Here is a 24,702-nt window from a genome sequence, read left to right on the forward strand (position 1 = left end):
TGTACATTAGTATTGCTGTATGGGTGTATGAGAGGAGGTTGGCATTGCCCATCACCAGTCTGTACATTAGTATTGCTGTATGTGTGTATGAGAGGAGGCTGGCACTGCCCATCACCAGGCTGTACATTAGTATTGCTGTATGTGTGTATGAGAGGAGGCTGGCACTGCCCATCACCAGGCTGTACATTAGTATTGCTGTATGTGTGTATGAGAGGAGGTTGGCACTGCCCATCACCAGACTGTACATTAGTATTGCTGTATGTGTGTATGAGAGGAGGCTGGCACTGCCCATCACCAGGCTGTACATTAGTATTGCTGTATGTGTGTATGAGAGGAGGCTGGCACTGCCCATCACCAGGCTGTACATTAGTATTGCTGTATGTGTGTATGAGAGGAGGCTGGCACTGCCCATCACCAGGCTGTACATTAGTATTGCTGTATGTGTGTATGAGAGGAGGCTGGCACTGCCCATCACCAGGCTGTACATTAGTATTGCTGTATGTGTGTATGAGAGGACGCTGGCACTGCCATCACCAGGCTGTACATTAGTATTGCTGTATGTGTGTATAAGGGGAGGCTGGCACTGCCATCACCAGACTGTACATTAGTATTGCTGTATGTGTGTATGAGAGGAGGCTGGCACTGCCCATCACCAGACTGTACATTAGTATTGCTGTATGTGTGTATGAGAGGAGGCTGGCACTGCCATCACCAGACTGTACATTAGTATTGCTGTATGTGTGTATAAGGGGAGGCTGGCACTGCCCATCACCAGGCTGTACATTAGTATTGCTGTATGTGTGTATGAGAGGAGGCTGGCACTGCCCATCACCAGGCTGTACATTAGTATTGCTGTATGTGTGTATGAGAGGAGGCTGGCACTGCCCATCACCAGGCTGTACATTAGTATTGCTGTATGTGTGTATGAGAGGAGGCTGGCACTGCCCATCACCAGGCTGTACATTAGTATTGCTGTATGTGTGTATGAGAGGACGCTGGCACTGCCCATCACCAGGCTGTACATTAGTATTGCTGTATGTGTGTATGAGAGGACGCTGGCACTGCCCATCACCAGGCTGTACATTAGTATTGCTGTATGTGTGTATGAGAGGAGGCTGGCACTGCCCATCACCAGAGTGTACATTAGTATTGCTGTATGTGTGTATGAGAGGAGGCTGGCACTGCCCATCACCAGGCTGTACATTAGTATTGCTGTATGTGTGTATGAGAGGACGCTGGCACTGCCCATCACCAGACTGTACATTAGTATTGCTGTATGTGTGTATGAGAAGAGGTTGGCCCTGCCCATCACCAGGCTGTACATTAGTATTGCTGTATGTGTGTATGAGAGGAGGCTGGCACTGCCCATCACCAGGCTGTACATTAGTATTGCTGTATGTGTGTATGTGAGGAGGCTGGCACTGCCCATCACCAGACTGTACATTAGTATTGCTGTATGTGTGTATGTGAGGACGCTGGCACTGCCCATCACCAGACTGTACATTAGTATTGCTGTATGTGTGTATGAGAAGAGGTTGGCCCTGCCCATCACCAGGCTGTACATTAGTATTGCTGTATGTGTGTATGAGAGGAGGCTGGCACTGCCCATCACCAGGCTGTACATTAGTATTGCTGTATGTGTGTATGAGAGGAGGCTGGCACTGCCCATCACCAGAGTGTACATTAGTATTGCTGTATGTGTGTATGAGAGGACGCTGGCACTGCCCATCACCAGGCTGTACATTAGTATTGCTGTATGTGTGTATGAGAGGAGGCTGGCACTGCCCATCACCAGGCTGTACATTAGTATTGCTGTATGTGTGTATGAGAGGACGCTGGCACTGCCATCACCAGGCTGTACATTAGTATTGCTGTATGTGTGTATGAGAGGACGCTGGCACTGCCATCACCAGGCTGTACATTAGTATTGCTGTATGTGTGTATGAGAGGAGGCTGGCACTGCCCATCACCAGACTGTACATTAGTATTGCTGTATGTGTGTATGAGAGGAGGTTGGCACTGCCCATCACCAGACTGTACATTAGTATTGCTGTATGTGTGTATGAGAGGAGGCTGGCACTGCCCATCACCAGACTGTACATTAGTATTGCTGTATGTGTGTATGAGAGGAGGCTGGCAATGCCCATCACCAGACTGTACATTAGTATTGCTGTATGTGTGTATACGGGGAGGCTGGCACTGCCCATCACCAGACTGTACATTAGTATTGCTGTATGTGTGTATGAGAGGACGCTGGCACTGCCATCACCAGGCTGTACATTAGTATTGCTGTATGTGTGTATGAGAGGAGGCTGGCACTGCCCATCACCAGACTGTACATTAGTATTGCTGTATGTGTGTATGAGAGGAGGTTGGCACTGCCCATCACCAGACTGTACATTAGTATTGCTGTATGTGTGTATGAGAGGAGGCTGGCACTGCCCATCACCAGACTGTACATTAGTATTGCTGTATGTGTGTATGAGAGGAGGCTGGCACTGCCCATCACCAGGCTGTACATTAGTATTGCTGTATGTGTGTATGAGAGGACGCTGGCACTGCCATCACCAGGCTGTACATTAGTATTGCTGTATGTGTGTATGAGAGGACGCTGGCACTGCCATCACCAGGCTGTACATTAGTATTGCTGTATGTGTGTATGAGAGGAGGCTGGCACTGCCCATCACCAGGCTGTACATTAGTATTGCTGTATGTGTGTATGAGAGGAGGCTGGCACTGCCCATCACCAGGCTGTACATTAGTATTGCTGTATGTGTGTATGAGAGGACGCTGGCACTGCCCATCACCAGACTGTACATTAGTATTGCTGTATGTGTGTATGAGGGGAGGCTGGCACTGCCCATCACTAGACTGTACATTAGTATTGCTGTATGTGTGTATGAGAGGACGCTGGCACTGCCCATCACCAGGCTGTACATTAGTATTGCTGTATGTGTGTATGAGAGGAGGCTGGCACTGCCCATCACCAGGCTGTATATTAGTATTGCTGTATGTGTGTATGAGAGGAGGTTGGCACTGCCCATCACCAGGCTGTACATTAGTATTGCTGTATGTGTGTATGAGAGGAGTCTGGCACTGCCCATCACCAGGCTGTACATTAGTATTGCTGTATGTGTGTATGAGAGGAGGCTGGCACTGCCCATCACCAGGCTGTACATTAGTATTGCTGTATGTGTGTATGAGAGGAGGCTGGCACTGCCCATCACCAGGCTGTACATTAGTATTGCTGTATGTGTGTATAAGGGGAGGCTGGCACTGCCCATCACCAGACTGTACATTAGTATTGCTGTATGTGTGTATGAGAGGACGCTGGCACTGCCCATCACTAGACTGTACATTAGTATTGCTGTATGTGTGTATGAGAGGAGGCTGGCACTGCCCATCACCAGAGTGTACATTAGTATTGCTGTATGTGTGTATGAGAGGACGCTGGCACTGCCCATCACCAGGCTGTACATTAGTATTGCTGTATGTGTGTATGAGAGGAGGCTGGCACTGCCCATCACCAGACTGTACATTAGTATTGCTGTATGTGTGTATGAGAGGACGCTGGCACTGCCCATCACCAGACTGTACATTAGTATTGCTGTATGTGTGTATGAGAGGAGGTTGGCACTGCCCATCACCAGACTGTACATTAGTATTGCTGTATGTGTGTATGAGAGGAGGCTGGCACTGCCCATCACCAGACTGTACATTAGTATTGCTGTATGTGTGTATGAGAGGAGGCTGGCACTGCCCATCACCAGGCTGTACATTAGTATTGCTGTATGTGTGTATGAGAGGACGCTGGCACTGCCCATCACCAGGCTGTACATTAGTATTGCTGTATGTGTGTATGAGGGGAGGCTGGCACTGCCCATCACCAGGCTGTACATTAGTATTGCTGTATGTGTGTATGAGAGGAGGCTGGCACTGCCCATCACCAGACTGTACATTAGTATTGCTGTATGTGTGTATGAGAGGAGGCTGGCACTGCCCATAACCAGACTGTACATTAGTATTGCTGTATGTGTGTATGAGAGGAGGTTGGCACTGCCCATCACCAGACTGTACATTAGTATTGCTGTATGTGTGTATGAGAGGAGGCTGGCACTGCCCATCACCAGACTGTACATTAGTATTGCTGTATGTGTGTATGAGAGGACGCTGGCACTGCCCATCACCAGACTGTACATTAGTATTGCTGTATGTGTGTATGAGAGGACGCTGGCACTGCCCATCACCAGACTGTACATTAGTATTGCTGTATGTGTGTATGAGAGGAGGCTGGCACTGCCCATCACCAGACTGTACATTAGTATTGCTGTAGGTGTGTATGAGAGGAGGCTGGCACTGCCCATCACCAGGCTGTACATTAGTATTGCTGTATGTGTGTATACGGGGAGGCTGGCACTGCCCATCACCAGACTGTACATTAGTATTGCTGTATGTGTGTATGAGAGGAGGTTGGCACTGCCCATCACCAGAGTGTACATTAGTATTGCTGTATGTGTGTATGAGAGGAGACTGGCACTGCCCATCACCAGACTGTACATTAGTATTGCTGTATGTGTGTATGAGAGGAGGCTGGCACTGCCCATCACCAGACTGTACATTAGTATTGCTGTATGTGTGTATGAGAGGAGGCTGGCACTGCCCATCACCAGACTGTACATTAGTATTGCTGTATGTGTGTATGAGAGGAGGCTGGCACTGCCCATCACCAGACTGTACATTAGTATTGCTGTATGTGTGTATGAGAGGACGCTGGCACTGCCCATCACCAGGCTGTACATTAGTATTGCTGTATGTGTGTATGAGAGGAGGCTGGCACTGCCCATCACCAGACTGTACATTAGTATTGCTGTATGTGTGTATGAGAGGAGGCTGGCACTGCCCATCACCAGACTGTACATTAGTATTGCTGTATGTGTGTATGAGAGGACGCTGGCACTGCCCATCACCAGACTGTACATTAGTATTGCTGTATGTGTGTATGAGAGGAGGCTGGCACTGCCCATCACCAGACTGTACATTAGTATTGCTGTAGGTGTGTATGAGAGGAGGCTGGCACTGCCCATCACCAGGCTGTACATTAGTATTGCTGTATGTGTGTATGAGAGGACGCTGGCACTGCCCATCACCAGGCTGTACATTAGTATTGCTGTATGTGTGTATGAGAGGAGGCTGGCACTGCCCATCACCAGGCTGTACATTAGTATTGCTGTATGTGTGTATACGGGGAGGCTGGCACTGCCCATCACCAGGCTGTACATTAGTATTGCTGTATGTGTGTATGAGAGGAGGCTGGCACTGCCCATCACCAGACTGTACATTAGTATTGCTGTATGTGTGTATGAGAGGAGGCTGGCACTGCCCATCACCAGGCTGTACATTAGTATTGCTGTATGTGTGTATGAGAGGAGGCTGGCACTGCCCATCACCAGACTGTACATTAGTATTGCTGTATGTGTGTATGAGAGGAGGCTGGCACTGCCCATCACCAGACTGTACATTAGTATTGCTGTATGTGTGTATGAGAGGAGGCTGGCACTGCCCATCACCAGACTGTACATTAGTATTGCTGTATGTGTGTATGAGAGGACGCTGGCACTGCCCATCACCAGGCTGTACATTAGTATTGCTGTATGTGTGTATGAGAGGACGCTGGCACTGCCCATCACCAGGCTGTACATTAGTATTGCTGTATGTGTGTATACGGGGAGGCTGGCACTGCCATGTTTATACAGTGCGTCTTGATGACAGCTTCTTTTCTCACTTCAGTCGTTTGCCCTGAGGCAGCTCTGTAAGCTGGAACTACCAGTTTGTCAGTTTGTAGACGTCACAGTGCCAAGCCCGAGCAACACAACCCCAGAGCAAAGGAGGAGGGGAAAACAAGCTTTTGGTAGAGACAGCAAAATAATGAAACGGCAGTGACAGAATTAGGGTTATTATAACTACAAACAATCCTTAGGCCCATGAAGTCTGCTCTTTATGCTTCTAAGCAATAAACTCTGCATTCCTTCCTTACACGTGAATACCACTCCTGCAGGATGGCGACTGCGCACGTCTATTGCACCTTATCATTCGGCTTAATTCCATTTAAATGGAAAAGCCCAACCTCTTGCCTAAGAATATCACTGAGCTAAGGTACGTTATTAAATCCCTTGCAATAATAAAATATATCCCACATCCCCTTAGAGTTATGAAGCCCCTAATTGTAGGTCTTGTTGCCCATGCTCTATTGTATTAGCCTTCCCCTGTTCTTATCTGAAGTCAGATTCTGTTGGATAAAGAGCACCCCTCTATATGTAGCACACAGTGCAAACTCACCTGGACGCTGCACTCGTATCTCCAGCAGGTTGGAGGCGCGTTCTGCAAGCCGGGTCCAGCTGTTATTGTACTCTTTCCTCCACAAGTCAGCCACACACTGGTACTTGCCAGCTTCGGACTCACTAGCACGGCTCACACTTAGGCGCACATTGTGGCTGGAATCTGCCTTTTCTACAATGCTGCGCCCACGAAAGTTCCCAGCTCGTTCTCCCCACTGCACCCCCCCAGAACGACTGAAGGTAACAAGTTCATGAGCGTCCCCTCCTCCGGTCGGCTGGAAGCGCCAGGTGACAGAGATACCCACCCAAGCAGGATAGTGAGGTTTCAAGATGCACTGAAGGTCAAAAGAGTCATAGTATGTGACCCCGGGCGTGCGGGAGATGGCGGTGACTGCAAAACCTGTCTCTGTGGGGAGAGGAAGAGAAGAAGTTAACCATTTCAGTAACACAAATACTCATTAATACAATTCTCAATAGAGATTAAAGGGACACTATACCCAATTTATTTATTTCATGATTTAGAAAGCATTTAAGCAACTTTTTAATTTACTTCTTTTATCTGATTTGATATATTTTGATATCCTTTGTTGAAAAGCATACCTAAATAGGCTCAGTAGCTGCCAAATGGTGGCTGCACATAGATGCCTCGTGTGATTGGCTCAGCCATGTGCATTGCTATTTCTCCAACAAAGAATAACATAATTTATGTAAGAACTTACCTGATAAATGAATTTCTTTCATATTAGCAAGAGTCCATGAGCTAGTGACGTATGGGATATACATTCCTACCAGGAGGGGCAAAGTTTCCCAAACCTCAAAATGCCTATAAATACACCCCTCACCACACCCACAAATCAGTTTAACGCATAGCCAAGCAGTGGGGTGATAAGAAAAAAGTGCGAAAGCATAAAAAATAAGGAATTGGAATAATTGTGCTTTATACAAAAAAATCATAACCACCACAAAAAGGGTGGGCCTCATGGACTCTTGCTAATATGAAAGAAATGAATTTATCAGGTAAGTTCTTACATAAATTATGTTTTCTTTCATGTAATTAGCAAGAGTCCATGAGCTAGTGACGTATGGGATAATGACTACCCAAGATGTGGATCTTCCACGCAAGAGTCACTAGAGAGGGAGGGATAAAATAAAGACAGCCAATTCCGCTGAAAATAATCCACACCCAAAATAAAGCTTAAATCTTATAATGAAAAAAACTGAAATTATAAGCAGAAGAATCAAACTGAAACAGCTGCCTGAAGTACTTTTCTACCAAAAACTGCTTCAGAAGAAGAAAACACATCAAAATGGAAGAATTTAGTAAAAGTATGCAAAGAAGACCAAGTTGCTGCTTTGCAAATCTGATCAACCGAAGCTTCATTCCTAAACGCCCAGGAAGTAGAAACTGACCTAGTAGAATGAGCTGTAATCCTTTGAGGCGGAGTTTTACCCGACTCGACATAAGCATGATGAATTAAAGATTTCAACCAAGATGCCAAAGAAATGGCAGAGGCCTTCTGACCTTTCCTAGAACTGGAAAAGATAACAAATAGACTAGAAGTCATCGGAAATTCTTAGTAGCTTCAACATAATATTTCAAAGCTCTAACTACATCCAAAGAATGCAATGATCTCTCCTTAGAATTCTTAGGATTAGGACATAATGAAGGAACCACAATTTCTCTACTAATGTTGTTAGAATTCACAACCATAGGTAAAAATTTAAAAGAAGTTCGCAACACCGCCTTATCCTGATGAAAAATCAGAAAAGGAGACTCGCAAGAAAGAGCAGATAATTCAGAAACTCTTCTAGCAGAAAAGATGGCCAAAAGAAACAAAACTTTCCAAGAAAGTAATTTAATGTCCAGGGAATGCATAGGTTCAAACGGAGGAGCTTGAAGAGCCCCCAGAACCAAATTCAAACTCCAAGGAGGAGAAATTGACTTAATAACAGGTTTTATACGAACCAAAGCTTGTACAAAACAATGAATATCAGGAAGATTAGCAATCTTTCTGTGAAAAAGAACAGAAAGAGCAGAGATTTGTCCTTTCAAGGAACTTGCAGACAAACCTTTATCCAAACCATCCTGAAGAAACTGTAAAATTCTCGGAATTCTAAAAGAATGCCAGGAAAAATGATGAGAAAGACACCAAGAAATGTAAGTCTTCCAGACTCGATAATATATCCTCCTAGATACAGATTTACGAGCCTGTAACATAGTATTAATCACAGAGTCAGAGAAACCTCTTTGACTAAGAATCAAGCGTTCAATCTCCATACCTTCAAATTTAAGGATTTGAGATCCTGATGGAAAAAAGGACCTTGTGACAGAAGGTCTGGTCTTAACGGAAGAGTCCACGGTTGGCAAGAGGCCATCCGGACAAGATCTGCATACCAAAACCTGTGAGGCCATGCTGGAGCCACCAGCAGAACAAACGAGCATTCCTTCAGAATCTTGGAGATTACTCTTGGAAGAAGAACTAGAGGCGGAAAGATATAAGCAGGCTAATACTTCCAAGGAAGTGACAAAGCATCCACTGCTTCCGCCTGAGGATCCCTTGATCTGGACAGATACCTGGGAAGTTTCTTGTTTAGATGAGAAGCCATCAGATCTATTTCTGGAAGCCCCCACATTTGAACAATCTGAAGAAAAACCTCTGGGTGAAGAGACCATTCGCCCGGATGTAACGTTTGGCGACTGAGATAATCCGCTTCCCAATTGTCTATACCTGGGATATGAACCGCAGAAATTAGACAGGAGCTGGATTCCGCCCATACCAGTATTCGAGATACTTCTTTCATAGCCAGAGGACTGTGAGTCCCTCCTTGATGATTGATATATGCCACAGTTGTGACATTGTCTGTCTGAAAACAAATGAACGATTCTCTCTTTAGAAGAGGCCATGACTGAAGAGCTCTGAAAATTGCACGGAGTTCCAAAATATTGATTGGTAATCTCACCTCCTGAGATTCCCAAACCCCTTGTGCTGTCAGAGACCCCCAAACAGCTCCCCAACCTGTCAGACTTGCATCTGTTAAAATCACAGTCCAGGTCGGAAGAACAAAAGAAGCCCCCTGAACTAAACGATGGTGATCTCCACCACGTCAGAGAGTGTCGTACAATCGGTTTTAAAGATATCAATTGAGATATCTTTGTGTAATCCCTGCACCACTGGTTCAGCATACAGAGCTGAAGAGGTCGCATGTGAAAACGAGCAAAGGGGATCGCATCCGATGCAGCAGTCATAAGACCTAGAATTTCCATGCATAAGGCTACCGAAGGGAATGATTGAGACTGGAGGTTTCGACAAGCTGAAACCAATTTCAGACGTCTCTTGTCCGTTAGTGACAGAGTCATGGACACTGAATCTATCTGGAAACCTAAAAAGGTTACCCTTGTCTGAGGAATCAATGAACTTTTCGGTAAATTGATCCTCCAACCATGATCTTGAAGAAACAATACAAGTCGATTCGTATGAGATTCTGCTAAATGTGAAGACTGAGCAAGTACCAAGATATCGTCCAAATAAGGAAATACCACAATACCCTGTTCTCTGATTACAGACAGAAGGGCACCGAGAAACTTTGAAAAAATCCTTGGAGCTGTTGCTAGGCCAAACGGCAGAGCCACAAACTGGTAATGCTTGTCTAGGAAAGAGAATCTCAGAAACTGAAAGTGATCTGGATGAATCGGAATATGCAGATATGCATCCTGTAAATCTATTGTGGACATATAATGCCCTTGCTGAACAAAAGGCAGGATAGTCCTTATAGTTACCATTTTGAATGTTGGTATCCTTACATAACGATTCAATATTTTTAAATCCAGAACTGGTCTGAAGGAATTCTCCTTCTTTGGTACAATGAAGAGATTTGAATAAAACCCCAGTCCCTGTTCCAGAACTGGAACTGGCATAATTACTCCAGCCAACTCTAGATCTGAAACACATTTCAGAAATGCTTGAGCCTTCGCTGGATTTACTGGGACACGGGAAAGAAAAAATCTTTTTGCAGGAGGCCTTATCTTGAAGCCAATTCTGTACCCTTCTGAAACAATGTTCTGAATCCAAAGATTGTGAATTGAATTGATCCAAATTTCTTTGAAAAATCGTAATCTGCCCCTACCAGCTGGGCTGGAATGAGGGCCGCACCTTCATGTGGACTTTGGAGCTGGCTTTGGTTTTCTAAAAGGCTTGGATTTATTCCAGACTGGAGATTGTTTCCAAACTGATACCGCTCCTGTGGGTGAAGGATCAGGCTTTTGTTCCTTATTGTGACGAAAGGAACGAAAACGATTATTAGACCTAAATTTACCTTTAGATTTTTTATCCTGTGGTAAAAAAGTTCCTTTCCCTCCAGTAACAGTTGAGATAATAGAATCCAACTGTGAACCAAATAATTTATTACCCTGGAAAGAAAGGGAAAGCAAAGTTGACTTAGAAGACATATCAGCATTCCAAGTTTTAAGCCATAAAGCTCTTCTAGCCAAAATGGCTAGAGACATATACCTGACATCAACCCTAATGATATCAAAGATGGCATCACAAATAAAGTTATTAGCATGTTGAAGAAGATTAACAATGCTATGAGAATTATGATCTGTTACTTGTTGCGCTAAAGCTTCTAACCAAAAAGTTGAAGCTGAAGCAACATCCGCTAAAGATATAGCAGGTCTAAGAAGATTACCTGAACATAAGTAAGCTTTTCTTAGAAAGGATTCAATTTTCCTATCTAAAAGATCCTTAAAGGAAGTACTATCTGCCGTAGGAATAGTAGTACGTTTAGCAAGAGTAGAGATAGCCCCATCAACCTTAGGGATTTTGTCCCAAAACTCTAATCTGTCAGATGGCACAGGATATAATTGCTTAAAACGTTTAGAAGGAGTAAATGAATTACCCAAATTATTCAATTCCCTGGAGATTACTTCAGAAATAGCATCAGGGACAGGAAAAACTTCTGGAATAACTACAGGAGATTTAAAAACCTTATTTAAACGTTTAGATTTAGTATCAAGAGGACCAGAATCCTCTATTTCTAATGCAATTAAGACTTCTTTAAGTAAAGAACGAATAAATTCCATTTTGAATAAATATGAAGATTTATCAGCATCAACCTCTGAAACAGAATCCTCTGAACCAGAAGAATCATTATCAGAATCAGAATGATGATGTTCATTTAAAAATTCTTCTGAAAAATGAGAAGTTTCAAAAGACCTTTTACGTTTACTAGAAGGAGGAATAACAGACATAGCCTTCTTGATGGATTTAGAAACAAAATCTCTTATGTTAACAGGAACACTCTGAGTATTAGATGTTGATGGAACAACAACAGGTAATGTAACATTACTAAAGGAAATATTATCTGCATTAACAAGTTTGTCATGACATTCATTACAAACAACAGCTGGAGGAACAGATACCACAAGTTTACAGCAGATACACTTAACTTTGGTAGATCCAGCACTAGGCAGCGATTTTCCAGAAGTATCTTCTGACTCAGGGTCAATCTGGGACATCTTGCAATATGTAATAGAAAAAACAACATATAAAGCAAAATTGATCAAATTCCTTAAATGACAGTTTCAGGAATGGGAAAAAACCAGAATTTATGTTTACCTGATAAATTACTTTCTCCAACGGTGTGTCCGGTCCACGGCGTCATCCTTACTTGTGGGATATTCTCTTCCCCAACAGGAAATGGCAAAGAGCCCAGCAAAGCTGGTCACATGATCCCTCCTAGGCTCCGCCTACCCCAGTCATTCGACCGACGTTAAGGAGGAATATTTGCATAGGAGAAACCATATGATACCGTGGTGACTGTAGTTAAAGAAAATAAAATATCAGACCTGATTAAAAAACCAGGGCGGGCCGTGGACCGGACACACCGTTGGAGAAAGTAATTTATCAGGTAAACATAAATTCTGTTTTCTCCAACATAGGTGTGTCCGGTCCACGGCGTCATCCTTACTTGTGGGAACCAATACCAAAGCTTTAGGACACGGATGAAGGGAGGGAGCAAATCAGGTCACCTAAATGGAAGGCACCACGGCTTGCAAAACCTTTCTCCCAAAAATAGCCTCAGAAGAAGCAAAAGTATCAAACTTGTAAAATTTGGTAAAAGTGTGCAGTGAAGACCAAGTCGCTGCTCTACATATCTGATCAACAGAAGCCTCGTTCTTGAAGGCCCATGTGGAAGCCACAGCCCTAGTGGAATGAGCTGTGATTCTTTCAGGAGGCTGCCGTCCGGCAGTCTCGTAAGCCAATCTGATGATGCTTTTAATCCAAAAAGAGAGAGAGGTAGAAGTTGCTTTTTGACCTCTCCTTTTACCAGAATAAACAACAAACAAGGAAGATGTTTGTCTAAAATCCTTTGTAGCATCTAAATAGAATTTTAGAGCGCGAACAACATCCAAATTGTGCAACAAACGTTCCTTCTTCGAAACTGGTTTCGGACACAAAGAAGGCACGACTATCTCCTGGTTAATGTTTTTGTTAGAAACAACCTTTGGAAGAAAACCAGGTTTAGTACGTAAAACCACCTTATCTGCATGGAACACCAGATAAGGAGGAGAACACTGCAGAGCAGATAATTCTGAAACTCTTCTAGCAGAAGAAATTGCAACCAAAAACAAAACTTTCCAAGATAATAACTTAATATCAACGGAATGTAAGGGTTCAAACGGAACCCCCTGAAGAACTGAAAGAACTAAGTTGAGACTCCAAGGAGGAGTCAAAGGTTTGTAAACAGGCTTGATTCTAACCAGAGCCTGAACAAAGGCTTGAACATCTGGCACAGCTGCCAGCTTTTTGTGAAGTAACACAGACAAGGCAGAAATCTGTCCCTTCAAGGAACTTGCAGATAATCCTTTCTCCAATCCTTCTTGAAGAAAGGATAGAATCTTAGGAATCTTTACCTTGTCCCAAGGGAATCCTTTAGATTCACACCAGCAGATATATTTTTTCCATATTTTGTGGTAAATTTTTCTAGTTACAGGCTTTCTGGCCTGAACAAGAGTATCAATAACAGAATCTGAGAACCCTCGTTTTGATAAGATCAAGCGTTCAATCTCCAAGCAGTCAGCTGGAGTGAGACCAGATTCGGATGTTCGAACGGACCTTGAACAAGAAGGTCTCGTCTCAAAGGTAGCTTCCATGGTGGAGCCGATGACATATTCACCAGATCTGCATACCAAGTCCTGCGTGGCCACGCAGGAGCTATCAAGATCACCGACGCCCTCTCCTGATTGATCCTGGCTACCAGCCTGGGGATGAGAGGAAACGGTGGGAATACATAAGCTAGTTTGAAGGTCCAAGGTGCTACTAGTGCATCTACTAGAGTCGCCTTGGGATCCCTGGATCTGGACCCGTAGCAAGGAACCTTGAAGTTCTGACGAGAGGCCATCAGATCCATGTCTGGAATGCCCCACAGTTGAGTAATTTGGGCAAAGATTTCCGGATGGAGTTCCCACTCCCCCGGATGTAATGTCTGACGACTCAGAAAATCCGCTTCCCAATTTTCCACTCCTGGGATGTGGATTGCAGACAGGTGGCAGGAGTGAGTCTCCGCCCATTGAATGATTTTGGTCACTTCTTCCATCGCCAGGGAACTCCTTGTTCCCCCCTGATGGTTGATGCACGCAACAGTCGTCATGTTGTCTGATTGAAACCGTATGAACTTGGCCTTTGCTAGCTGAGGCCAAGCCTTGAGAGCATTGAATATCGCTCTCAGTTCCAGAATATTTATCGGTAGAAGAGATTCTTCCCGAGACCAAAGACCCTGAGCTTTCAGGGATCCCCAGACCGCGCCCCAGCCCATCAGACTGGCGTCGGTCGTGACAATGACCCACTCTGGTCTGCGGAAGGTCATCCCTTGTGACAGGTTGTCCAGGGACAGCCACCAACGGAGTGAGTCTCTGGTCCTCTGATTTACTTGTATCTTCGGAGACAAGTCTGTATAGTCCCCATTCCACTGACTGAGCATGCACAGTTGTAATGGTCTTAGATGAATGCGCGCAAAAGGAACTATGTCCATTGCCGCTACCATCAAACCTATTACTTCCATGCACTGCGCTATGGAAGGAAGAGGAACGGAATGAAGTGTTTGACAAGAGTTTAGAAGTTTTGTTTTTCTGGCCTCTGTCAGAAAAATCCTCATTTCTAAGGAGTCTATTATTGTTCCCAAGAAGGGAACCCTTGTCGACGGAGATAGAGAACTCTTTTCCACGTTCACTTTCCATCCGTGAGATCTGAGAAAGGCCAGGACTATGTCCGTGTGAGCCTTTGCTTGAGGAAGGGACGACGCTTGAATCAGAATGTCGTCCAAGTAAGGTACTACTGCAATGCCCCTTGGTCTTAGCACCGCTAGAAGGGACCCTAGTACCTTTGTGAAAATCCTTGGAGCAGTGGCTAATCCGAAAGGAAGCGCCACGAACTGGTAATGCTTGTCCAGGAATGCGAACCTTAGGAACCGATGATGTTCCTTGTGGATAGGAATATGTAGATACGCATCCTTTAAATCCACCGTGGTCATGAATTGACCTTCCTGGATGGAAGGAAGAATTGTTCGAATGGTTTCCATTTTGAACGATGGAACCTTGAGAAACTTGTTTAAGATCTTGAGATCTAAGATTGGTCTGAACGTTCCCTCTTTTTTGGGAACTATGAACAGATTGGAGTAGAACCCCATCCCTTGTTCTCCTAATGGAACAGGATGAATCACTCCCATTTTTAACAGGTCTTCTACACAATGTAAGAATGCCTGTCTCTTTATGTGGTCTGAAGACAATTGAGACCTGTGGAACCTCCCCCTTGGGGGAAGCCCCTTGAATTCCAGAAGATAACCTTGGGAGACTATTTCTAGTGCCCAAGGATCCAGAACATCTCTTGCCCAAGCCTGAGCGAAGAGAGAGAGTCTGCCCCCCACCAGATCCGGTCCCGGATCGGGGGCCAACATTTCATGCTGTCTTGGTAGCAGTGGCAGGTTTCTTGGCCTGCTTTCCCTTGTTCCAGCCTTGCATTGGTCTCCAGGCTGGCTTGGCTTGAGAAGTATTACCCTCTTGCTTAGAGGACGTAGCACTTGGGGCTGGTCCGTTTCTACGAAAGGGACGAAAATTAGGTTTATTTTTGGCCTTGAAAGACCTATCCTGAGGAAGGGCGTGGCCCTTACCCCCAGTGATATCAGAGATAATCTCTTTCAAGTCAGGGCCAAACAGCGTTTTCCCCTTGAAAGGAATGTTAAGGAGTTTGTTCTTGGAAGACGCATCCGCTGACCAAGATTTCAACCAAAGCGCTCTACGCGCCACAATAGCAAACCCAGAATTCTTCGCCGCTAACCTAGCCAATTGCAAAGTGGCGTCTAGGGTGAAAGAATTAGCCAATTTGAGAGCACGGATTCTGTCCATAATCTCCTCATAAGGAGGAGAATCACTATCGATCGCCTTTACTAGCTCATCGAACCAGAAACACGCGGCTGTAGTGACAGGGACAATGCATGAAATTGGTTGTAGAAGGTAACCTTGCTGAACAAACATCTTATTAAGCAAACCTTCTAATTTGTTATCCATAGGATCTTTGAAAGCACAACTATCTTCTATGGGTATAGTGGTGCGTTTGTTTAAAGTAGAAACCGCTCCCTCGACCTTGGGGACAGTCTGCCATAAGTCCTTTCTGGGGTCGACCATAGGAAACAATTTTTTAAATATGGGGGGAGGGACGAAAGGTATACCGGGCCTTTCCCATTCTTTATTTACAATGTCCGCCACCCGCTTGGGTATAGGAAAAGCTTCTGGGAGCCCCGGGACCTCTAGGAACTTGTCCATTTTACATAGTTTCTCTGGGATGATCAAATTCTCACAATCATCCAGAGTGGATAATACCTCCTTAAGCAGAGCGCGGAGATGTTCCAACTTAAATTTAAATGTAATCACATCGGGTTCAGCTTGTTGAGAAATTTTCCCTGAATCTGAAATTTCTCCCTCAGACAAAACCTCCCTGGCCCCCTCAGACTGGTGTAGGGGCATTTCAGAACCATTATCATCAGCGTCCTCATGCTCTTCAGTATCTAAAACAGAGCAGTCGCGCTTACGCTGATAAGTGGGCATTTTGGCTAAAATGTTTTTGATAGAATTATCCATTACAGCCGTTAATTGTTGCATAGTAAGGAGTATTGGCGCGCTAGATGTACTAGGGGCCTCCTGAGTGGGCAAGACTCGTGTAGACGAAGGAGGGAATGATGCAGTACCATGCTTACTCCCCTCACTTGAGGAATCATCTTGGGCATCATTTTCAGTGTCACATAAATCACATTTATTTAAATGAGAAGGAACCTTGGCTTCCCCACATTCAGAACACAGTCTATCTGGTAGTTCAGACATGTTAAACAGGCATAAACTTGATAACAAAGTACAAAAAACGTTTTAAAATAAAACCGTTACTGTCACTTTAAATTTTAAACTGAACACACTTTATTACTGCAATTGCGAAAAAGTATGAAGGAATTGTTCAAAATTCACCAAAATTTCACCACAGTGTCTTAAAGCCTTAAAAGTATTGCACACCAAATTTGGAAGCTTTAACCCTTAAAATAACGGAACCGGAGCCGTTTTTAACTTTAACCCCTTTACAGTCCCTGGTATCTGCTTTGCTGAGACCCAACCAAGCCCAAAGGGGAATACGATACCAAATGACGCCTTCAGAAAGTCTTTTCTATGTATCAGAGCTCCTCACACATGCGACTGCATGTCATGCTTCTCAAAAACAAGTGCGCAATACCGGCGCGAAAATGAGGCTCTGCCTATGATTAGGGAAAGCCCCTAGAGAATAAGGTGTCTAAAACAGTGCCTGCCGATATTATTTAACAAAAATACCCAGAATAAATGATTCCTCAAGGCTAAAAATGTGTAATATATGAATCGATTTAGCCCAGAAAATGTCTACAGTCTTAATAAGCCCTTGTGAAGCCCTTATTTACTGTCTGAATAAAAATGGCTTACCGGATCCCATAGGGAAAATGACAGCTTCCAGCATTACATCGTCTTGTTAGAATGTGTCATACCTCAAGCAGCAAAAGACTGCTCACTGTTCCCCCAACTGAAGTTAATTCCTCTCAACAGTCCTGTGTGGAACAGCCATGGATTTTAGTAACGGTTGCTAAAATCATTTTCCTCATACAAACAGAAATCTTCATCTCTTTTCTGTTTCAGAGTAAATAGTACATACCAGCACTATTTTAAAATAACAAACTCTTGATTGAATAATAAAAACTACAGTTAAACACTAAAAAACTCTAAGCCATCTCCGTGGAGATGTTGCCTGTACAACGGCAAAGAGAATGACTGGGGTAGGCGGAGCCTAGGAGGGATCATGTGACCAGCTTTGCTGGGCTCTTTGCCATTTCCTGTTGGGGAAGAGAATATCCCACAAGTAAGGATGACGCCGTGGACCGGGCACACCTATGTTGGAGAAAATGCCAGTGAACAAGCTTCTAGCAACCAGAAGCAATAAACAAAGAGACTTAAATAATGTGGAGACAATAGTGACGCCCATATTTTTTAGCGCCAAAAAAGACGCCCACATTATTTGGCGCCTAAATGCTATTGGCGCCAAAAATGACGCCACATCCGGAACGCCGACACTTTTGGCGCAAAAAAACGTCAAAACTTCCGGCGACACGTATGACGCCGGAAACCAGAAAAACATTTTTACGCCCAAAAAGTCTGCGCCAAGAATGACGCAATAAAATGAAGCATTTTCAGCCCCCGCGAGCCTAACAGCCCACAGGGAAAAAGTCAAATTTTAAGGTAAGAGAAAAAAAAAAATTTGATTTATTCATATGCATTATCCCAAATATGAAACTGACTGTCTGAAAATAAGGAAAGTTGAACATCCTGAATCAAGGCAAATAAATGTTTGAATACATATATTTAGAACTTTATATAAAAGTGCCCAACCATAGCTTAGAGTGTCACAGAAAATAAGACTTACTTACCCCAGGACACTCATCTACATATAGCAGATAGCCAAACCAGTACTGAAACGAGAATCAGTAGAGGTAATGGTATATATAAGAGTATATTGTCGATCTGAAAAGGGAGGTAAGAGATGAATCTCTACGACCGATAACAGAGAACCTATGAAATAGACCCCGTAGAAGGAGATCACTGCATTCAAATAGGCAATACTCTCCTCACATCCCTCTGACATTCACTGCACGCTGAGAGGAAAACCGGGCTCCAACCTGCTGCGGAGCGCATATCAACGTAGAATCTAGCACAAACTTACTTCACCACCTCCATAGGAGGCAAAGTTTGTAAAACTGATTTGTGGGTGTGGTGAGGGGTGTATTTATAGGCATTTTGAGGTTTGGGAAAGTTTGCCCCTCCTGGTAGGAATGTATATCCCATACGTCACTAGCTCATGGACTCTAATTACATGAAAGAAATTTAAAGAATGAAGCAAATTAGATAATAGAAGTAAATTGGAAAGATGTTTAAAATGTTATAGTCTGATTCATAAAAGAAAAACTTTGTGTTTCATGTCTCTTTTAGGCCACAATCATATCCTCTAAAGGTGCAGAGAGGTTACGTACTCCTTGTAAGCGCCAGGGCTAGTCACATGACTGCTGCATGTGGGGGCACCGAGCTTATGGGATACAAGCAGCATTATAAAGATCATTTAGTGTTAAAGGGAAGAATATCTAGATCGAATGTAAAGATTTGTTTTTATTATTTTTTCTTTGTTAAAAAAAAGAAACCCTTTGTTTTTATTCTCTGCTTATTGCAACACCCAGAAAGAGTGCGATTGGAATGAGGGGCCGATGTCTAGTTACACCTCTGGCTTCTATCCCGCACGCACACTTCCTGTTTCAGGAGATAGCTTCAGCAAATGATAGCGTCTTATAAACCACCTCAGACCTCCCTAACAGGCCTGATATTAAGGATATCTGAACTAGCGCACATGTGAAATAATTAGCTGATTAGTAAATATCGTTAACCTGCTCTCAATGTAATCCTGAAAATCTGGCCTGTCGGGGAACCCGGGAGGACAGTTTTGAAAACTAGTGATCTAAATCAAGCACTTTAATATACAGAATATAACTTTTTTTTTAGTTTATTATATATTTTTTTAGCACAGCTTTAATTGAAGCCAAGAAGGGGAAATCTAACAGACATCACAAGATCGGTACCCAGGTTGGGGGATTACAAACACCTGAAGGTTTAAATGAAACAGTGGACGAAACAGGGAAAACCAATACCAATAAAGGATAAGAAAAAGAATAAATTTATACTGAGCATTAAACGGATGTTTTGTCACAATATCTTGTCAGGATTTATAAAGCAGCCCAGCACGGAGGGAATTACCAGCTACACGCCTGACTTGTCCTGCGCTTACAGTGCCGCTAAGTGACAGGAACGAGTTGTTTTAGGGTGAAAACCGGTTTAGTGCCCAGATTATCAAGCTGCACATTTCAATAGCACTTCCAGCTCATGTGCACTCAGCCATGCGACACCAATTGTCCAGCTGTTGTACAGACTGAGAGCAGCGTTACTCGCACAATAAGAGCTAAGGACAGACCGTTATTAGTCTGATGAGTTTGTTATGTGCGCACACCCAGCTTATAGCCAGCTCTCCCCTACTCTTCATTAATAATTCTCTCATTAGGTTTCAGAATGATTAGATAATCCAGCTGTAGGGACCGACTGAGGGATGCAGGAGATGCTTAGTACTTATCCCCAGGGCATGGGGTGGGGGATGGGACAAGGAGAAAGCAGAGGTATGGGGGAGGGAGACCGCAAACACTAGGAACAAGTGGCGGCTATAACATTCATTATATGAAACGGGCTGGGCACAGAACAGAGAGGAGACGCAGAGAGAGACACAGGGCGAGAGGAGACGCAGAGAGAGAGAGACAGGGCGAGAAGAAGAGACGCAGAGAGAGAGAGAGAGACACAGGGCGAGAGGAGACGCAGAGAGAGAGAGAGAGAGAGACAGGGCGAGAAGAGGAGACGCAGAGAGAGACAGGGCGAGAGGAAGAGACGCAGAGAGAGAGAGAGACAGGGCGAGAGGAGACGCAGAGAGAGACACAGGGCGAGAAGAAGAGACGCAGAGAGAGAGAGAGAGAGAGAGAGAGAGAGAGAGAGACAGGGCGAGAAAAAGAGACGCAGAGAGAGAGAGAGAGAGAGACAGGGCGAGAGGAAGAGACGCAGAGAGAGAGAGAGAGAGACAGGGCGAGAGGAGACGCAGAGAGAGACACAGGGCGAGAAGAAGAGACGCAGAGAGAGAGAGAGAGAGAGAGAGAGAGAGAGAGAGAGAGAGAGAGAGAGAGACAGGGCGAGAAAAAGAGACGCAGAGAGAGAGAGAGAGACAGGGCGAAAGGAGACGCAGAGAGAGACACAGGGCGAGAAGAAGAGACGCAGAGAGAGAGAGAGAGAGAGAGAGAGAGAGACACAGGGCGAGAGGAAGAGACGCAGAGAGAGAGACAGGGCGAGAGGAAGAGAAGCAGAGAGACAGGGCGAGAGGAAGAGAAGCAGAGAGAGAGACAGGGCGAGAGGAAGAGACGCAGAGAGAAAGACAGGGCGAGAGAAAGAGACGCAGAGAGAGAGACAGGGCGAGAGGAAGAGACGCAGAGAGAAAGACAGGGCGAGAGGAAGAGACGCAGAGAGAAAGACAGGGCGAGAGGAAGAGACGCAGAGAGAAAGACAGGGCGAGAGGAAGAGACGCAGAGAGAAAGACAGGGCGAGAGAAAGAGACGCAGAGAGAGAGACAGGGCGAGAGGAAGAGACGCAGAGAGAGAGACAGGGCGAGAGGAAGAGACGCAGAGAGAAAGACAGGGCGAGAGGAAGAGACGCAGAGAGAGAGACAGGGCGAGAGGAAGAGACGCAGAGAGAAAGACAGGGCGAGAGAAAGAGACGCAGAGAGAGAGACAGGGCGAGAGAAAGAGACGCAGAGAGAAAGACAGGAAGAGAAGCAGAGAGAGAGACAGGAAGAGAAGCAGAGAGAGAGACACAGGGCGAGAGGAAGAGAGGTAGAGAGACAGGGCGAGAGGAAGAGAAGCAGAGAGAGAGACAGGGCGAGAGAAAGAGAGGCAGAGAGAAAGACAGGGCGAGAGGAAGAGAAGCAGAGAGAAAGACAGGGCGAGAGAAAGAGACGCAGAGAGAGAGACAGGGCGAGAGGAAGAGACGCAGAGAGAAAGACAGGGCGAGAGGAAGAGAAGCAGAGAGACAGGGCGAGAGGAAGAGAAGCAGAGAGAGAGACAGGGCGAGAGGAAGAGAAGCAGAGAGAAAGACAGGGCGAGAGGAAGAGACGCAGAGAGAAAGACAGGGCGAGAGGAAGAGAAGCAGAGAGACAGGGCGAGAGGAAGAGAGGCAGAGAGAGAGACAGGGCGAGAGGAAGAGAGGCAGAGAGAGAGACAGGGCGAGAGGAAGAGAAGCAGAGAGAGAGACAGGGTGAGAGGAAGAGAGGCAGAGAGAGAGACAGGGCGAGAGGAAGAGAGGCAGAGAGAGAGACAGGGCGAGAGGAAGAGAGGCAGAGAGAGAGACAGGGTGAGAGGAAGAGAGGCAGAGAGAGACACAAGGCGAGAGGAAGAGAAGCAGAGAGAGAGACAGGGCGAGAGGAAGAGACGCAGAGAGAGAGACAGGGCGAGAGGAAGAGACGCAGAGAGAGAGACAGTGTGAGAGGAAGAGAAGCAGAGAGAGAGACAGTGTGAGAGGAAGAGAAGCAGAGAGAGACAGGGCGAGAGGAAGAGAGGCAGAGAGAGAGACAGGGCGAGAGGAAGAGAGGCAGAGAGAGAGACAGGGCGAGAGGAAGAGAGGCAGAGAGAGAGACAGGGCGAGAGGAAGAGAGGCAGAGAGAGAGACAGGGCGAGAGGAAGAGAGGCAGAGAGAGAGACAGGGCGAGAGGAAGAGAGGCAGAGAGAGAGACAGGGCGAGAAGAGAAGCAGAGAGAGAGACAGGGCGAGAAGAGAAGCAGAGAGAGAGACAGGGCGAGAAGAGAAGCAGAGAGACAGGGCGAGAAGAGAAGCAGAGAGACAGGGTGAGAAGAGAAGCAGAGAGACAGGGCGAGAAGAGAAGCAGAGAGACAGGGCGATAAGAGAAGCAGAGAGACAGGGCGAGAAGAGAAGCAGAGAGACAGGGCGAGAAGAGAAGCAGAGAGACAGGGCGAGAAGAGAAGCAGATGGGGTGGGGTGGGAAGCAGAGATATGGGGGTACATGGCTAGCTGAGATGGGGTGAGGTGGGAATCAGAGACAGGGCTGGATGTCATGGGGCAAGAGGAGGGGGAAGAGAGGCACAACTTGGGGGGAAAAGCAGAAACACAGGGGCATGTGGCGAAGGAGGTGTATGAGGTAGGGGCAAGCTGAGGAGCGCGCGGGGAAATAGAGACAGTGAAATCAATAGTAGATGAGTTTAACGTCAGTTTAAAGAGACAGAGAAAAGGAGATGGGGCAGGGAAGCTTTGGGGTGTGCACTGTGCAGCCACCAAACAGGATGTCTCATGGTGCAGCTGATGTTTGGTGGGGAGATGAGGGATACGGAGGATGCTTGGCAGCTGGATTCAGGCAGGTTTATAAAGTGGATATTATGTATTTGGCTGTTCTCTTGATGAATTACCCATGTACAGATCTATACAGTGATAAAAATTTGCTCATTTAACCCTTACGGAGTCTGAGATAAGATGACAGTTTATACATCATGAGCAAGGAACTCACTCACCTAGTGGGGTCACATCCACACTGGTTTGGGCAGATCTCTCACCAACCATCTGCCAATCTCCATCTGGAACTGGTATCCACTCCGCCACACGGCACTCATAAGAGCCTGAATCCCCTCGCTGACTGCTCTCCAGTTCCAAGCTGAAGGTATCGGAGCCGGTCCTCACCATACGGAGCCCCCCAGAAGTAGCTCGCTCTCTGTACATCTCACTAGACCAGGTGACTCCATCACGGTCTTGACGGATTATTTCTCTCCTGCGACCTTGTCTATCCTGTATGTGCCACGATGCAGAGATGCGGCTACGAGGACCAGACAAGGAGGCAATGGAACAGGTAAAGGAGAGTCGAGAGCCCTCAAGCACAGAGCTGGAGTTGGCAGTGACTGTGACTGTAAGAGTGGTTCCTGTTGGAGAGAGTAAAATGCATGAAGACAGACATATTATGGGGACAGAGGGACCAAGGACAGATATGATACAGGCACTCAGCAAATCATGTGAATAAGCAGCAAGGCACAGGGCAGGGGAGCATTTGGCAGCGTGTAGAGACAGACAGACACATGAATGGTACTGGTCAGCCAATCATTGGGTAAGACACTTGTAGTGAACAACTTAGCAAGGCATGGGAATATAGAAGTGAGCAGGGGAGCGGTCAGCTAGGCATGAGAATATAGAGGTGAGCAGGGGGAGCGGTCAGCTAGGCATGAGAATATAGAGGTGAGCAAAGGGTGTGGTCAGCTAGGCATGAAAATATAGAGGTGAGCGGTCAGCTAGGCATGAAAATATAGAGGTGAGCGGTCAGCTAGGCATGAGAATATAGAGGTGAGCAGGGGGAGCGGTCAGCTAGGCATGAGAATATAGAGGTGAGCAAAGGGAGTGGTCAGCTAGGCATGAAAATATAGAGGTGAGAAGGGGGAGCGGTCAGCTAGGCATGAGAATATAGAGGTGAGCAGGGGGGGGGGCGGTCAGCTAGGCATGAGAATATAGAGGTGAGAAGGGGAGCGGTCAGCTAGGCATGAGAATATAGAGGTGAGCAGGGGGATTGGTCAGCTAGACATGGGAATATAGAGGTGAGAAGGGGGAGCGGTCAGCTAGGCATGGGAATATAGAGGTGAGAAGGGGGGGCGGTCAGCTAGGCATGGGAATATAGAGGTGAGAAGGGGGGGCGGTCAGTTAGGCATGGGAATATAGAGGTGAGCAGGGGGAGCGGTCAGCTAGGCATGAGAATATAGAGGTGAGAAGGGGGGGCGGTCAGCTAGGCATGGGAATATAGAGGTGAGAAGGGGGGGGCGGTCAGCTAGGCATGGGAATATAGAGGTGAGAAGGGGGGGGCGGTCAGCTAGGCATGGGAATATAGAGGTGAGCAGGGGGAGCGGTCAGCTAGGCATGAGAATATAGAGGTGAGCGGTCAGCTAGGCATGAGAATATAGAGGTGAGCGGTCAGCTAGGCATGAGAATATAGAGGTGAGCAGGGGGAGCAGTCAGCTAGGCATGAGATATAGAGGTGAGCAGGGGAGAGATCAGCTAGGCATGGGAATATAGAGCTGAGCGGTCAGCTAGGCATGGGAATAGAGAGGTGAGCGGTCAGCTAGGTATGAGAATATAGAGGTTAGCAGGGGGAGCGGTCAGCTAGGTATGAGAATATAGAGGTTAGCAGGGGGAGCGG

At 45.9% G+C, this 24,702-nt stretch overlaps 1 protein-coding gene across 1 annotated transcript in view; it reads right to left on the reverse strand.

Moving 5' to 3' along the window:
* IGSF3 (immunoglobulin superfamily member 3) overlaps positions 1 to 24,702 on the reverse strand; it is a 203,447-nt gene that overhangs the window by 64,791 nt on the left and 113,954 nt on the right. The window contains exons 6-7 of the mRNA XM_053705755.1: positions 23,042 to 23,443; positions 6,337 to 6,741 (exon numbers count right to left, since the gene is read on the reverse strand). Coding sequence (XP_053561730.1) covers positions 6,337 to 6,741; positions 23,042 to 23,443 — 807 coding nt within the window. The remainder of the gene's footprint in view (positions 1 to 6,336; positions 6,742 to 23,041; positions 23,444 to 24,702) is intronic.

This window comes from Bombina bombina, chromosome 3, assembly GCF_027579735.1.
Source record: "Bombina bombina isolate aBomBom1 chromosome 3, aBomBom1.pri, whole genome shotgun sequence".
NCBI lineage: Eukaryota > Metazoa > Chordata > Amphibia > Anura > Bombinatoridae > Bombina > Bombina bombina.